The following is a 14,830-nucleotide window of genomic DNA, read 5'->3' on the forward strand; positions in this document are numbered from 1 at the left end:
AAAACAAAACAAAAAACTAGATAGTGAGAATTTGGGTGAGTACTGAATTATTCTTCCAATTTTTCTATATGTTTGAAATTTGGAAAACAAATGTCTTAAGAGTTGCTGAAGAGCTAAATGGTACCTGAATACCACTTTCCCCTATCAGTGGTTTTCATTTAGCCTTTTGTGGGTCCTTTGAGAATATGATAAAAGCCATGAAATAAATCCCCCTAGAAATTTTCAACTATGCACAAACATAAGGATTTACCAAGAACTTTAGGGAGCTGACAGTCATTTAACAATCCTCGGGCCGGGCGTGGTGGCTCACGCCTGTAATCCCAGCACTTTGGGAGGCTGAGGCGGGTGGATCACAAGGTCAGGAGTTCGAGACCAGCCTGGCTAACATGGCGAAACCCCGTCTCTACTAAAAATGCAAAAATTAGCCAGGCGTGGTGGCTCATGCCTATAATCCCAGCTACTTGGGAGGCTGAGGCAGGAGAATCGCTTCAACCCGGGAGGCGGAGGTTGTGGTGAGCCGAAGTTGCACCACTGCACTCCAGTCTGGGAAACAAGAGCGAAACTCTGTCTCAAAAAAAAAAAAAAAAAAACAATCCTCACTCTGATCTATCCAACTCCACCCCCTCTCCACTCCCTCCCTCAAAAACAATGATGACAACAACAACAAAAACGCAACTATAAAAAGTGGCCTTGGGTTGGGCATGATGGCTCATGACTATAATCTCAGCACTTTGGTAGGTTGGGGTGAGAGGATCACTTGAGGCTAGGAGTTCCAGACCAGCCTGGGCAATATGGTGAGACCCCCATCTCTACGAAAAAAAATTTAAAAATTAGCCAGGAGTGGTGGTGCATGCCTGTGGTCTCAGCTAGTTGGGAGGCTGAGGCAGGACTGCTTAAGCTCAGGAGTTTGAAGCTGCAGTGAGCTATGATGGCACCACCTCACTTCAGCTGGGGTGTCACAGTGAGACCCTGTCCATATTAAAAAATAAAAATATGCCAGGCACAGTGGCTCATGCCTGTAATCCCAGCATTTTGGGAGGCCGAGGTGGGCAGATCATTTGAGCCCAGGAGTTCAAGACAAGCCTGGGCAACATGGCGAAACCCCATTTCTACAAAAAGCACAAAAATTAGCCAGGTGTGGTGGTGTGCACCTATACTCTTGGCCAGTTGGGAGGTTGAGGTGAGAGGACTGCTTGACACCAGGAGTTCAAGGTTGCAGTGAACCATGATTGTGCCACTGCACTCCAGCCTGGGTGACACCGTCTCAAAAATAATTAATTAACTAAAATATTTTTTTAAATGTGGCCTAAGCTATGAGGTAAAACTTGACTATATGAGAGAATGTTCTGTGGTTAACTCCTTTGCAGTAAGAGGTTTTGCCCACCATTAGGTTAGAGAAAACGAGTAAAAGTGTAGCTGAGAGGTCTCGTGGGATAGAGGCCAAAGGAATCAGACGGACAGGAGACTCCTATGTCCTAGAAACAAGGCTTCCCGTGATATCACTAGGAACATCTGACCCTGCTGTTCACACAATGGTGATGGAAGGATGCTGCTCCCACCCCTAGCAAATCATGCCTAGAGGTCACATTCTGTCTGAATCTCATCTTGGTCCTCCTGTAAGATCAGCAGCAGATGCTTACTGAGAACCTACCACAGGTCAGGCACTGTGCTGAGTGCCTAGTAATCACTCTGTCCTTACAACAACCCTAAGAGGTAGACACTATTATCATCACCACTTTATAGATGAGGAAATGAGGAAACTGAGGCAAAGAGTTAGGGTATTCACCAAGGTCACGGCGCTAATAACTGATGGGGATATGATTGAAACCCAGGCATTTGGGCTCCAGAGCCCATGTTCTTTCCATATTAGACCATTCCATTTCTATTTAAATTGTTTTTATTTTTTATTGTTTTGTTTTATTTTATATTCGAGACAAGGTCTTGTTCTGTTGCCCAGGCTGGAGTTACAGTGGTACTGCAACCATAGCTCACTGCAGTCTCAAACTTCTGGGTCCAAGTAATTCTCCTGCCTCAGCCTTCCAAGCAGCCGGAACTACAGGCAAATGCCACGATACTCAGCTAATTTTCTGTAGAGGTAGTGTCTTGCTATATTGCCCAAGCTGCTCTGGAACTTCTAGCCTCAAGCAATCCTTCTGCCTCAGACTCCCAAAGTGTTGGGATTACAGACATGAGCCATTACGTCCAAACTTTTTTTTTATTTTATAGAGACGGGGTCTCACTATGTTGCCCAGTCTGGTCTCAAACTCCTGGGCTCGAGCAGTCAACACACAACAGCCTCCCAAAGCATTTCTATTTTTTAAAAGTATGGTTCTTACAAACAACTCTGAAAAACAGGCACAGAAAATGAATCCCTGGCCACACAGTGAGTCAGTGGAGCAGCCAGGATATTTATGTTATTATTATTATTTGCAGCCTGTTAGAAGCAAAAAGGATATTTTTAAAACCCTAATAAAATCCTCTGTGACTGCTGATCACTCCTCCACTAAAAAAGAAGAAAGAGGCTGGGTGAAGTTCCTGGAGTAAGGGACAGAGACCTTGTCCCCATTTCGCTATGGTCTGGGACTCTGCAGAACTCGGAATAGTCTAGCGAGAAGTATGAAGCTCCAATGGAGCTTGAGAAGGCAGGCCCAGCAGCAGACCAGGAGAAAGAACCAGAGGCCCTGACAGGAACCCAGTACCTACACAACTAACAAGAAGAAGACCAGAGAACCTCCAAAAACAGCCAGGCTTTGGAATAGCTGGGGATCCTTTTCTGAAGGAGTAAGAGAAGACCCGTGGAGAGCTCTCAGTGAGGGCACATCCAGGGATCACAGCCACTGAGGGGAAAAAGAAAAGAAAGGAGTTACCAGATTACAAGTGGGAAACAGTGCCCCTGAGTTGCTGTGAAATCTGGGCTTGGTTTTCTGTTTTTTTGTTTTTTTTTTTAGAAATGGTCTTGCTCTGTCAGGCAGGCTGGAGTGCAGTGGTACTATCATCGCTCAATGAAGCTTCAAACTCCAAGTGATCCTCCCACCTCAGCCTCTTGTGCAGCTAGGACTACAGCTGTGTGCCACCATGCCCAGCTATTTTTTTTCTGAGACGGAGTCTCGCTCTGTTACCCAGGCTGGAGTGCAATGGCGCGATCTCGTCTTACTGCAACCTCCACCTCCTGGGTTCAAGCAATTCTCCTGCCTAAGCCTCCCAAGTAGCTGGGACTATAGGTGCATGCCGCCATATGCGGCTAATTTTTGTATTTTTAGTAGAGTTGGGGTTTTGCCATGTTGGCTAGGCTGGTCTCGAACTCTTTTTTTTTTTTTTCCCTGAGACGGAGTCTCAGTCCCCCAGGCTGGAGTGCAGTGATGCGATCTCGGCTCACCGCAAGCTCCACCTCCTGGGTTCACGCCATTCTCCTGCCTCAGCCTCCTGAGCATCTGGGACTACAGGCGCCCACCACCACGCCTGGCTAATTGTTTGTATTTTTAGTGGAGATGGGGATTCACCATGTTAGCCAGGATGGTCTTTATCTCCTGATCTCGTGATCCGCCCACCTCGGCCTCCCAAAGTGCTGGGATTACAGGCATGAGCCACCACGCCCCGCCCTGGTCCCGAACCCTTGACTTCGTGATCCACAAGCCTTGGCCTCCCAAAGTGCTGGGATTACAGGCGTGAGCCACCGTGCCTGGCCCCAGATAATTTTTATTTTTATTTTGTAGAGACAGGGGTCTTGCTATGGTGCCCAGGCTGGTTTGAACTCCTGGCCTCAAGCTATCCTCCCACCTCGGCCTCCCAAAGTGCTGGGATTACAGGCGTGAGCCACCGTGCCTGGCCCCAGATAATTTTTATTTTTATTTTGTAGAGACAGGGGTCTTGCTATGGTGCCCAGGCTGGTTTGAACTCCTGGCCTCAAGCTATCCTCCCACCTCGGCATCCCAAAGCACTGGGATTACAGGCGTGAGTCACCATGCCCAGCCTAGGCTTGGCTTTTTTCTTTTTTTCTTTTTTTTTTTTTTTTTTTGAGACGGAGTCTCGCTCTGTCGCCCAGGCTGGAGTGCAGTGGCGCAATCTCGGCTCACTGCAAGCTCTGCCTCCCAGGTTCACGCCATTCTCCTGCCTCAGCCTCTCCGAGTAGCTGGGACCACAGGCGCCCGCCACCACGCCCGGCTAATTTTTTGTATTTTTTAGTAGAGACGGGGTTTCACCGTGGTCTCAATCTCCTGACCTCGTGATCCGCCCGCCTCGGCCTCCCAAAGTGCTGGGATTACAAGCGTGAGCCACCGCGCCCGGCCAGCTTGGCTTTTTTCATGTGTAAAATGAGGTTAATATCACTTGCTACATCTAGTTCAGAGCTGTCATAAGGATTCGAGTTATTTCCTAAACAGGGAAGGAAGATGCTCAGGTGAAAGTATTGTTTACAATAGGCCAAGACCTGTACTAAGAACTTACAAGCATTAGAAAGACAAACTCTGCATGTTCTCACTTATTTGTGGGAGCTAAAAATTAAAACCACTGAATTCATGGAAACCGACAGTAGAATGATGAATACCAGAGGCTGGGAAGGGTAGTGGGAATGGTGGGAGGTGGAGTGGGAATGGTTAATGAGTACAAAAATATAGTTAGATAGAATGAATACAATCTAGTATTTGAGGCTGGGCATGGTGGCTCACACCTGTAATCCCAGCACTTTGGGAGGCCAAGGCGGGTGGATCATCTGAGGTCAGGAGTTCGAGACCACCCTGTCCAACATGGCAAAACCCAGTCTCTACTAAAAAGACAAAAATTAGCTGGGCATGGTGGCAGGTGCCTGTAATCCCAGCTACTCAGGAGGCTGAGGCAGTAGAAACGCTTGAACACGGGAGGCGGAGGTTGTGGTGAGCCGAGATTGTGCCACTGTACTCCAGCCTGGGTGACAAGCGCGAAACTCTGTCTCAAAAAAAAAAAAAAAAAAAGATCTAGTATTTGACAGCAAAACAGGGTAACTAAAGTCAGCAATAATTTATTACATTTAAAAATAAAAGTATAGGCCGGGCGCGGTGGCTCACGCCTGTAATCCCAGCACTTTGGGAGGCCGAGGCAGGCGGATCACAAGGTCAGGAGATCGAGACCATCCTGGCTAACACGGTGAAACCCCGTCTCTACTAAAAATACAAAAAATTAGCCGGGCGAGGTGGCAGGCGCCTGTAGTCCCAGCTACGCGGGAGGCTGAGGCAGGAGAATGGCGTGAACCCCGGGGGGCGGAGCCTGCAGTGAGCCGAGATCGCGCCACTGCACTCCAGCCTGGGTGAAAGAGCGAGACTCCATCTCAAAAAAATAAAAAATAAAAAAAATAAAAGTATAATTGGATTGTCTGTAACACAAAGAAAGGATAAATGCTTGTGGTAATGAATACCCCATTTACCCTAATGTGATTACTATACATGTTTGGCCATATCAAGTACCCCATTAATTTTTGTGGGTACATAGTAGGTGTATATACTTATATACCTACTTAAGCCCAGGTGTTTGAGACCAGCCTGGGCAACACAGTGAGACCTTATCCCTAAAAAAATAAGCAAAATTAGCAGAGTATGGTGGTGCGTGCCTGTGGTCCTAGCTATTCGGGAGGATGAGGTGGAAGGACCACTTGAGACCTGGAGGTAGAGGCTGCAGTGAGCCGAGATCACGCCACTGCACTCCAGCCTGGGTGTTACAGCAAGACCCCATCTCTAAAAAAATAAAAATAAAAAAGAACTTGGAAGCATTAATTTTGATTCTCAGAAGCTTATGAGGTATATTATTAGTTCCATGTTTCAGGTAAGAAAAGTGAGGACTAGATTAGTTATGTAATCTTCGTGGCAGCTAAAGGTCATTCAGCTATTAAACGAATGAGAGGGGACCTAAACCAAGGTCTGATTCTAATAGCTATGCTATTTCCATGATGCTACTCTGCTATTTTACTGAGCACCAAACAGTAGAGAATTTTGTAGCTAGATGAGATCACTGGAAACATCCATCCTGGTCCTGCCAAGATTTTGCAGATTAGAGAAAGGGGAAACCACAGATGAGCAATGATAGTGCTAGGACCCCAAGACAGATTTCCTGACTCCAGGCCTAGTATTAATCCCTCTGCGTCACCTTCTCTTGTTACTAGTATGTTCTCATTCTTCTATGTATGCTTTGCTCTTAATTTGACATAACATTTGGAATTTCATCATGCTAATTAAAGCAATAAGCCAAGAAGAAAAGGCAATTAAAAGGCATCACATGTGTTAGTTTTACCTTTGTTCACCAATTACATTGTTTCTTTTTTCTCCAGTTCCAGGGTTGACTCAAATGTAGGGCATTCCTTGGGCTACTCTAAGAAACAAACATTTTTTTTTTTGAGACAGGGTCTCTGACACCCAGGCTGGAGTGGCGAGATCTTGGTTCACCACAGCCTCAACCTCCTGGACTTAAGCCATACCCCCCACCTCAGCCTCGCGAGTAGCAGGGACTACAGGTGTGTGCCACCACACCACACCTGACCTTTCTTTTTTTTTTTTTTTGTGGAGACAGGGTCTTGCTTTGTTGCCCAGGTTAGTCTCAAACTCCTGGTCTTGAGTGATCCTCCTGCCTTGGCCTCCCAACGTGCTGGGATTACAGGCATGAGCCAACGTGCCTGACCGGTATTGTTAATTAATACATTATATGTTCAGCTACTAAATGTCAAATGAGACTAATTATATTCAGAGAATGGCATATTGCCAAGTGAAATCTTCAGCTCCTTGGTCCATGTCAGCAAGCCTGAAAGAAAACCGCCACAGGCCGAGAGTATTGGGGATAAGAACATACCTTCATCCTCCCCTTGTCTAATCCCTACGATAATACTCAAGGCCTCATTCCCACATCTTTTCTGAATGGCCCCTTGCCTGTCTGAAAAACACAGTGAGGAAGACTCAGGTTACCTCTCCCAGAAGGTCCTAGAACTAGACTAGGTCATTCAACCAATGCTTGTTAAGCACACCGTATACACAAATATTTTATTACGTCCTGAGTAAAGGAAAGAATCTGGTCTAAACTCTAACTGAAATGGATATAGGCCTCTGGTGTATGAGATTCAAGTCAGAGAATAATGGACAATCCAGGTCATCTGTGCCTGGAGCTGTTCTGCTGCAAATACAAGTGAACAGACAGGCTCAGGCAACTGGGTGACTCCAAATCTGTGACAAGAGATAAGACAGGTCACCACCACAGGTAACTGGCAATGTCCCATGCCCCTCACTGCTGAGCAGCCAGAGGCCTTTTAGGCCTCTAGTCCTCTTATTTACCTTTCTATGTGTGTGTTTGTGTATGTACATACATGTGCAAGCTAGCTTTTCAAGAGCCAGCCATCCCATGGAACATCTGGAAGGGGAAAAAATTCGATAAGCCTGAAAAACGAGGCTTCTACCTGGATGTGAATAAAATGAACAGTAAAAAAAGGTAACAAGAGTGTGCACTGTGGGCCGGGCACAGTGGCTCATGCCTGTAATCCCAACACTTTGGGAGGCCGAGGTGGGCGGATCACTTGAGGTCAGGAGTTTGAGACCAGCCTAGCCAACATGGTGAAACCCCGTCTCTATTAAAAATACAAAAATTAGTTGGGCGTGGTGGTACACACCTGTAATCCCAGCTACTCAGGAGGCTGAGGCACAAGAACTGCTTGAACCCAGGAGGCAGAGGTTGCAGTGAGCCGAGATTGCGCCATTATACCCCAGCCTGGGTGACAGAGTGAGACTCTGTCTCCAAAAAAAAAGAAAAACCAGTGTGCACTGTGTGGTGCAGGCTAACCCAGTGGTGGACAGCAAGACAGTCTGAATTCAGAGGAGGGAAAAGTTCTTTCTTGTTTCTGGCCCAAACACTTGCTGGGTGGCTGAGAGGACCCTAATGAAGTACAGTTCAACCCATGTGATAAACAGGAGGAAGGGAATTCCAGTAAGGGCCTGAGCAAGGGCAGTGACCAGATGTGGAAGGAAGAGAAGCTGAAAGTTCTCATAGGAGAGGATTGGGGAGTGAAGTTAGAGAGGTAGGCTGAAGCAAGCTGGGGTCAGGCCATGAGCAGCCTGATGGGAAAGTAGAGATTTAGAGATGAACTCAGCCAGAGTGGGAGGATGGGAGATGAAGAGAAGCCAAGTGACAGGCAGGGTGGCTACCAGCCAGATGTACACCTGCACTTGAGGATGAGGGTTACTGTGTAGATTACTAGAAGGTAAGTTTCATGAAGACAGGGTTTTGTGGTGTTTTTTTTGGAGACAGGGTCTCACTCTGTCACCCTGACTAGAGTACAGTGGTGTGATCTTGGCTCACTGTAACATCCACCTCCTGGGCTCAAGTGATCCTCCCACCTCAGCCTCCTAAGTAGCTGGGCCTACAAGGCGCACACCACCATGCCCAGCTAATTTTTGTATTTTTAGTAGAGATAGGGTTTCATCATATTGGCCAGGCTGGTCTCAAACTCCTGGACTCAAGCAATCTACCCACCTCAGCCTCCCAAAATGCTGGGATTACAGGTGAGAACCACTGCTCCCAGCCAAGACACAGGTTTTTGTCACCACTGTACCCAGGGCTGGCACATGACAGGCACTCAATAACTATTTGTACAATGAATGAATCAGGGATGAATGTAACAGCTCAGTCCAAGTAAGCTGGACTTGAGCTCAAGTACAGCTGGTTAAGGGCAAGTGTCTGGGCCAGAAAGAATAAAGAACTTCAAACAGTAATACCCGAGGCCAAATCACTCACTGATAAAGAGGACAAGAGTCATCCATCATCAGTTTCCAGTGAATCAGCACTCTGGCCTCCAAAGCACAAGTTAAGAAGATGCAGGGCCAGCAGCATTTCCCCACTAAAAAATTACGTGGGTCTGGCTGGGTGTGGCGGCTTACGCCTGTAATCCCAGCACTTTGGGAGGCCGAGGCAGGCAGATCATCTGAGGTCGGGAGTTCAAGACCAGCCTGACCAACATGGAGAAACCCCGTCTCTACTAAAAATACAAAATTAGCCAGGCGTGGTGGCACATGCCTGTAATCACAGCTACTTGGGAGGCTGAGGCAGGAGAATCACTTGGACCCAGGAGGTAGAGGTTGTGGTGAGCCAAGATGGTGCCATTGCACTCCAGCCTGGGCAACGAAAGCAAAACTCCGTCTCAAAAAAAAAAAAAAAAAAAAAATTACATGGGTCTAGTATCTTAACCTAAAGTTTGCCACTGCAGTTCAAAACCATCCTGATTTTTTGGCTTCTATTTCACATTATGCCATAATGGAAGGCTTGTCCACTGGGAGTGAAAATCAATACTAGCCATCAAGAAAGATTTGTCAAAAGCCCAGCACTTTCAAACAACGAACCCCTTTACCTGTCTGGAAAACTCCTATTTGTCCTTTAAAATCCATCTCTGGCAAGCCTTCCCTGATGGCCCCTCCTCAGGCTGGTATTTCTATACACTGCAAATACTTCTACTCTTTTTCTTTTTTTTTTTTTGAGACGGAGTCTCGCTCTGTTGCCCAGGCTGGAGTGCAGTGGCACAATCTCGGCTCACTGCAAGCTCCGTCTCCCGGGTTCATGCCATTCTCCTGACTCAGCCTCCCGAGTAGCTGGGACTACAGGCACCTGCCACTATGCCCGGCTAATTTTTTGTATTTTTAGTAGAGATGGGTTTTCACCGTGTTAGCCAGGATGGTCTTGATCTCCTGACCTCGTGATCTGCCCGCCTCGGCCTCCCAAAGTGCTGGGATTACAGGCGTGAGCCACCGCACCCAGCCTACAAATACTTCTACTATTAATGTCATCACTATAATTTTTAAATTTCCTTTATGAATTCCTTGAAAAAAAAAAAGGGGTGTCTCTTATTTGTCTGCTTATCAGGGTTCAGCATAGTACTTAACCAGTTGATGTAAACAGAACCAATTTTCACCCTTCTATTCTAAATTAAATTCTAACCCTCAGCTCCAATTCACTGGCAGAGGTTCCCACAGCTCAGAGCAAGGATAAAGAAGGACAAAGGTACCAGTGGCAGAAGGCAGAGAAAGGGCTCTGCAGTTGGGGAAGGGGGTGCAGGTTGGGAAGAGTCCCCAGGCTGCAGTGGTGTCTGCACAGTCTCCTCCAATGTCTGTGGAAGGAATTGTTTCGTATCTGATACCACCTCGGGCTAAAGGGCTAATGAGCAACTCCTCTCCTGGAGGCCCAGGTGCATCGAGGGAAGTCACTGGTCACACAATACCCTTTGGGCTCGGTGTGAATGGTCAGAGCAGCAAAGGCTAAGTTCAAACAAAAATTCTTCCTAGGAGTTTCTGGGCCAAGATTTTATCTACTGCATTCCCATATATTTATGGTCACCATCTCTAAATTTCCGCTTAGCTGTGATTCAATCATTTGAGAAACATTTTTCTGACTGCCAACTATGTAGAGGGTACACTGTTAGGCTCTGGGGAACACAGAGATGCTTCTCAGGTAACATATACTTTAACAGGGGGGTTAAAACACAGCATACATAACTGTCACCAGGGAAAGGATGAAAAGAGTTAAGGAATTAAGAGAAGAGAAAGATTAATCCAGGTAGAAAGATTAAGAAAGGCTCTGCAGAAAGGAGAGCTTAAGTAGACCTTGAAAGTTGGATGAGAGACAAGAAAACGAATTCACAGAGATTGAAGAAGGGCATCTCACCACCCCACAGGGCAAAATGAGAGCTCTTCTAGGAAGGAAGAATTCCATGACCAAAGGCACAGAAGAGGAAACAAGAGTATGGTAAGGAAACAGCAAGTGACTGAGAACAGAATCTAGGGTACCACTATCAGATGCACACAGTAGATGAAGCACACAGTGGGGACTCAATAAATGCTGAAAGAACTGGGATAAGTCTCATGGAAAACTAAAGATACTGGCTCTATTCCAGGACTCCGTCCAAAAAAAAAAAAAAAACAAACAAAAAAAACAGATACTGGATCTATTCTATAAAATAGAAAACAGGAGTTTTGGCCAGGCATGGTGGCTCATGCCTGTAATCCCAGCACTTTGGGAGGCGGAGGCGGGTGGATCGCGAGGTCAGGAGATCGAGACCATCCTGGCTAACACGATGAAACCCCCTCTCCACTAAAAATACAAAAAATTAGGCAGGCGTGGTGGCGGGTGCCTGTAGTCCCAGCTACTTGGGAGGCTGAGGCAGGAGAATGGCATGAACTCGGGAGGCGGAGCTTGCAGGGAGCCGAGATCCCGCCACTGCACTCCAGCCTGGGTGACAGAGTGAGGCTCCGTCTAAAAAAAAAAAAAAAAAAAAAGAAAAAGAAAACAGGAGTTTTGTTGTGTCTTAGAAAAATTCATCCAATTGTATTTGTATGAAAGAGCAGATGAAGGCCTGTAATCCCAGCACTTTGGGAGGCCAAGGCAGGCGGATCGGGAGTTCGGGACCAGTCTGACCTGAGGTCGGGAGTTCGAGACCAGTCTGACCAACATGGTGAAACCCCATCTCTACTAAAAATACAAAATTAGCCGGGCATGGTGGCGCATGCCTGTAATTCCAGCTACTCAGAAGGCTGAGGCAGGAGAATCGCTTGAACCCGGGAGGCTGACGTTGCAGTCAGCCGAGATCCTGCCACTGCACTCCAGCCTGGGCAACAAGAGCGAAACTCTGTCTCAAAAAAAAAAAAAAAAAAAAAAAAAAGGTAAAAAAAAGAAACAGCAGAGATGAAGGAGAGAGCAACGTCTGGATAACAGTTAACAAAAGTCTAGAATGTTGGATCAATTACCCTCATTTCCTGGGCCCAAGAGGCTAGATGATGGATTCAAACACTGTCTGAACTAAGGCAATGGTGTATAGAGAGAAGAGGGGAGACAGCTTCTTGGGAAACTACTTCCAAACCCATTTTCTTTTTCCTATTTGTTTTCCCAAGCATCTCGCTAAGTGGTGCACCATCTAGACTGGGGCTTACTCTGCCATCTGCTGTGCTAAGCCCACAAGGCCCACCACCTGCGACGGCCTCCTGGTTGTTCCTTTTCACTTCTGCTCTAGCCCTCAGTGCTACCAATACAGCGGATGTCTCGGAGGGCACCTGTGTTCAATCACCATACCTGGACCTCTCCACAGAAGTTCCTTGCCTTAGTCAACGCCAAACCTGCTCGTCTGTTCTTCCAATACAGTAAGATTTCTCTGAGCTCTACAACACTGTTTATGCCCTCCAGTCGGTTACGAAAAGCAGTAACCCTCCTAAAAATGTCATGGAATTGTATTGTTTGGTCCAAAGAGACTCCCGAATGGGAGACCACACAGAATCGCAGCAACCGTAAAACAAACCCTCACCGCAGGGGTCGGGCATCTCCCTGGGCCACCGGGGCTCACGTCTTAAACACACGCCCTGAGCCATCCCCAGTGTCTGTCCCAGGCGGGTCGTGGACTTGACAGCGCACCGAGGGCCGGGCGCAGCAGAAGAATCCGCACGGTCAGGGCCGCCCACCGCTCCCGCGCGGGGCGGTCCTGGCATGGAGGAGGGGCGGGGCAGAACTGGGTCCCGAGCGTCAGAAGGAGGAAGTGTGGTGCCTCAGTGGGAACTGCGGATGACTCCAGGAAGAAGTCGGGTAGCGGGTTCAGATGAGGATGCAGGTGCTAGCACGGGGCTATCGGGGAGAAGAATGGCCTGCGGGCGCCGGGGTGTGGGACAGGCTGAGGAAAACCGGGGCAGGCCCCTCCTGGCCTCACCGGACCCTGCGACCCGGCCTGAGGTGATGGGCGCGCAGGGGGGCGTCACGCGCTGGCAGACGACGGAGATACGCGGCGGATAGGGGGGAAGATGGAAGGCAAGCTCACCTTCTTCACAGCTGGCTGGAAGTGAAAGTCACCAGCCTCCTTCAGGTCCAGCCAGATCATGGGCATGCGGGGCACGGCCTCCATGGCGGCTGGCACCCGCCGGCCACCCGGCCACTCCCGTAGCTACTGCAGCGGCTGGCTCAGCCACGAGCCCAGCCCCGCCCCTTCGCGCCGGAAGTCACTGGTCACGAGAGGGAATGAAAAATGCCACCGGCCTGCCGGGAGTTGCAGTGCCCCCAGCCCCACGCCCCCGTGGTCTTTTGCGCAGGCGCAGTCCCTGTTGCGCATGCTCAGCCTTATTCTCGCGGAGGGAGTAGTGCGGGCAGGTGCTCGCCAGCCCGAGGCGAAAGGGTTTCTGGGATAGTAGTCTTCCTCCTCTGAACTGAGAGGCGCGGGGCGAGCTTATTCCCCCCTCCCGGGCCAAGCCCACCTGCCGGTCCTGCCCGCCGCGCTCCTCTCTCCTAGGAAGAGCATGAGACCTCACCTATGAACTTGCCCTCCTAAGTATTGTCAAGGGCCGTGGAGGACTGGCGCTGTGGTAGAGATGACGTGGCGGGCTGGCCGCTGGGAAGAGAGGACGCGAAAACGGGCCTTAGAGAGGGTGCGGAGGGGGCACCTGGCCTGAAGGAGTCGGGGCTGAGAGCAGGGGGTTTCATTCCCAGTGCTGCGAAGGCTTTCGAGCTTTGGAACAGAAGAATGACTGACCGGAGACTGGCCTACTCAGCCCAGCCTAGGAGGCCGGGCAGTGCCCAAGGGAGACGGACGATAGGGAGGGAGCGCCTGGATGGAGCGTCTCAAGTGGAGCAAGGAGGCCCCGGGCCCTGTGGGGAAGTGGGTGAGGGAAGGTATCCGGCCAGGTGAGCACCCAGGGACGCCCGCAGTATCTGGAAGACCACGGAATGGAGAGCACCTGTTGCCTCTGGAGAGGGGACCTGTAGAGCAGGAATTGTTAAATCATATGGCTGTATCACCTATACTCGGGAGGCTGAGGCTGGAGGTTCAATCTTTTGAACCCGGGAGGCGGAGATTGCGGTGAGCCTAGATCGTGCCACTGCTCTCCAGCCTGAGCGACAGAGCGAGACTCCGTCTCAGAATAATAATAGTAAGACTCCGTCTCAGAATAATAATAGTAACAACAGAAATAAATAACAGAGAATGGCCTGGAGATAGTGAGTGCAAAAGTGCAAGCTGGGAGACCAGTGAGCCTTTTGTAGTCTTCCAGGAGACAGGTGATTGTGGCTTGGAGCAGAGGGAAGTAAAAGATGAGCAAAGAAATATTTTGCCCACTTTGAGAAATATTTGAGGAATATTTTGGAGACAAAAGTATCAGAACTTGGAATAGATGGATGTAAGGGCATGAGGACGTCGAATATGATTTCCAAGCTTCTGGCTTGTGCAGCTGGGTGGCTGTGGGGCTGTTTACTGATAAGGGAAAACAGGGGAAGAGCAAAGGTTCAGGTCCATGTTAAGCTCGAGGTCAAGGCCTTTGACTCGTTCTGGATGAAATGGAGACCACGATGCCGGGCGCGGTGGCTCACGCTTGTAATCCCATCACTTTGGGAGGCCGAGGCGGGCGGATCGCTTAAGCCGGGGAGTTCAAGACCAGCCTGGCCCACATGGCCAAACCCATGTAGTGCGGTAATCTCTACAAAAAATACAAACATTAGCAGGACACGGTGGCTCACGTACACCTGTAGTCGCAGCTACTCAGGAGGCTGAGGCGGGAGGATCCTTGAGCCCGGGAGGCAGAGGTTGCAGTGAGCCGTGATTGTGCCATTGCAGCGACAAAAGTGAAACCATGTGTCAAAAAAAAAAAAAAAGGAAAAATTGTGGAGACTGTGGGATGTGGGTGGGATCTGGGATTCTAAGACAGGCTTCACCCACAAGGTAGAGCCCAGGTCCCTTTGTTATGAGACCTCAAACCCTTTCAAGACTTAGTCAAGGGCCTAGCTTCATTCCAGTTGGAGTTAGAGCAGAAGAAAATGAAATTACATGAATGTTCATAGCAGTACCATTTCACAGTAGCCAAAAGGGAGAAGCAAT

At 48.8% G+C, this 14,830-nt stretch overlaps 1 protein-coding gene across 1 annotated transcript in view; it reads right to left on the reverse strand.

Moving 5' to 3' along the window:
* The window catches only part of PTPN23 (protein tyrosine phosphatase non-receptor type 23), a 33,794-nt gene extending 20,859 nt beyond the window's left edge, over positions 1-12,935 (reverse strand). Inside the window, 1 exon segment of the mRNA XM_030811915.1 lies at positions 12,788-12,935. Coding sequence (XP_030667775.1) covers positions 12,788-12,871 — 84 coding nt within the window. The 5' untranslated portion in view covers positions 12,872-12,935.
* Between the last annotated feature and the right edge of the window lie 1,895 nt (positions 12,936-14,830).

This window comes from Nomascus leucogenys, chromosome 4, assembly GCF_006542625.1.
Source record: "Nomascus leucogenys isolate Asia chromosome 4, Asia_NLE_v1, whole genome shotgun sequence".
In the NCBI taxonomy this organism is placed as follows: Eukaryota; Metazoa; Chordata; class Mammalia; order Primates; family Hylobatidae; genus Nomascus; species Nomascus leucogenys.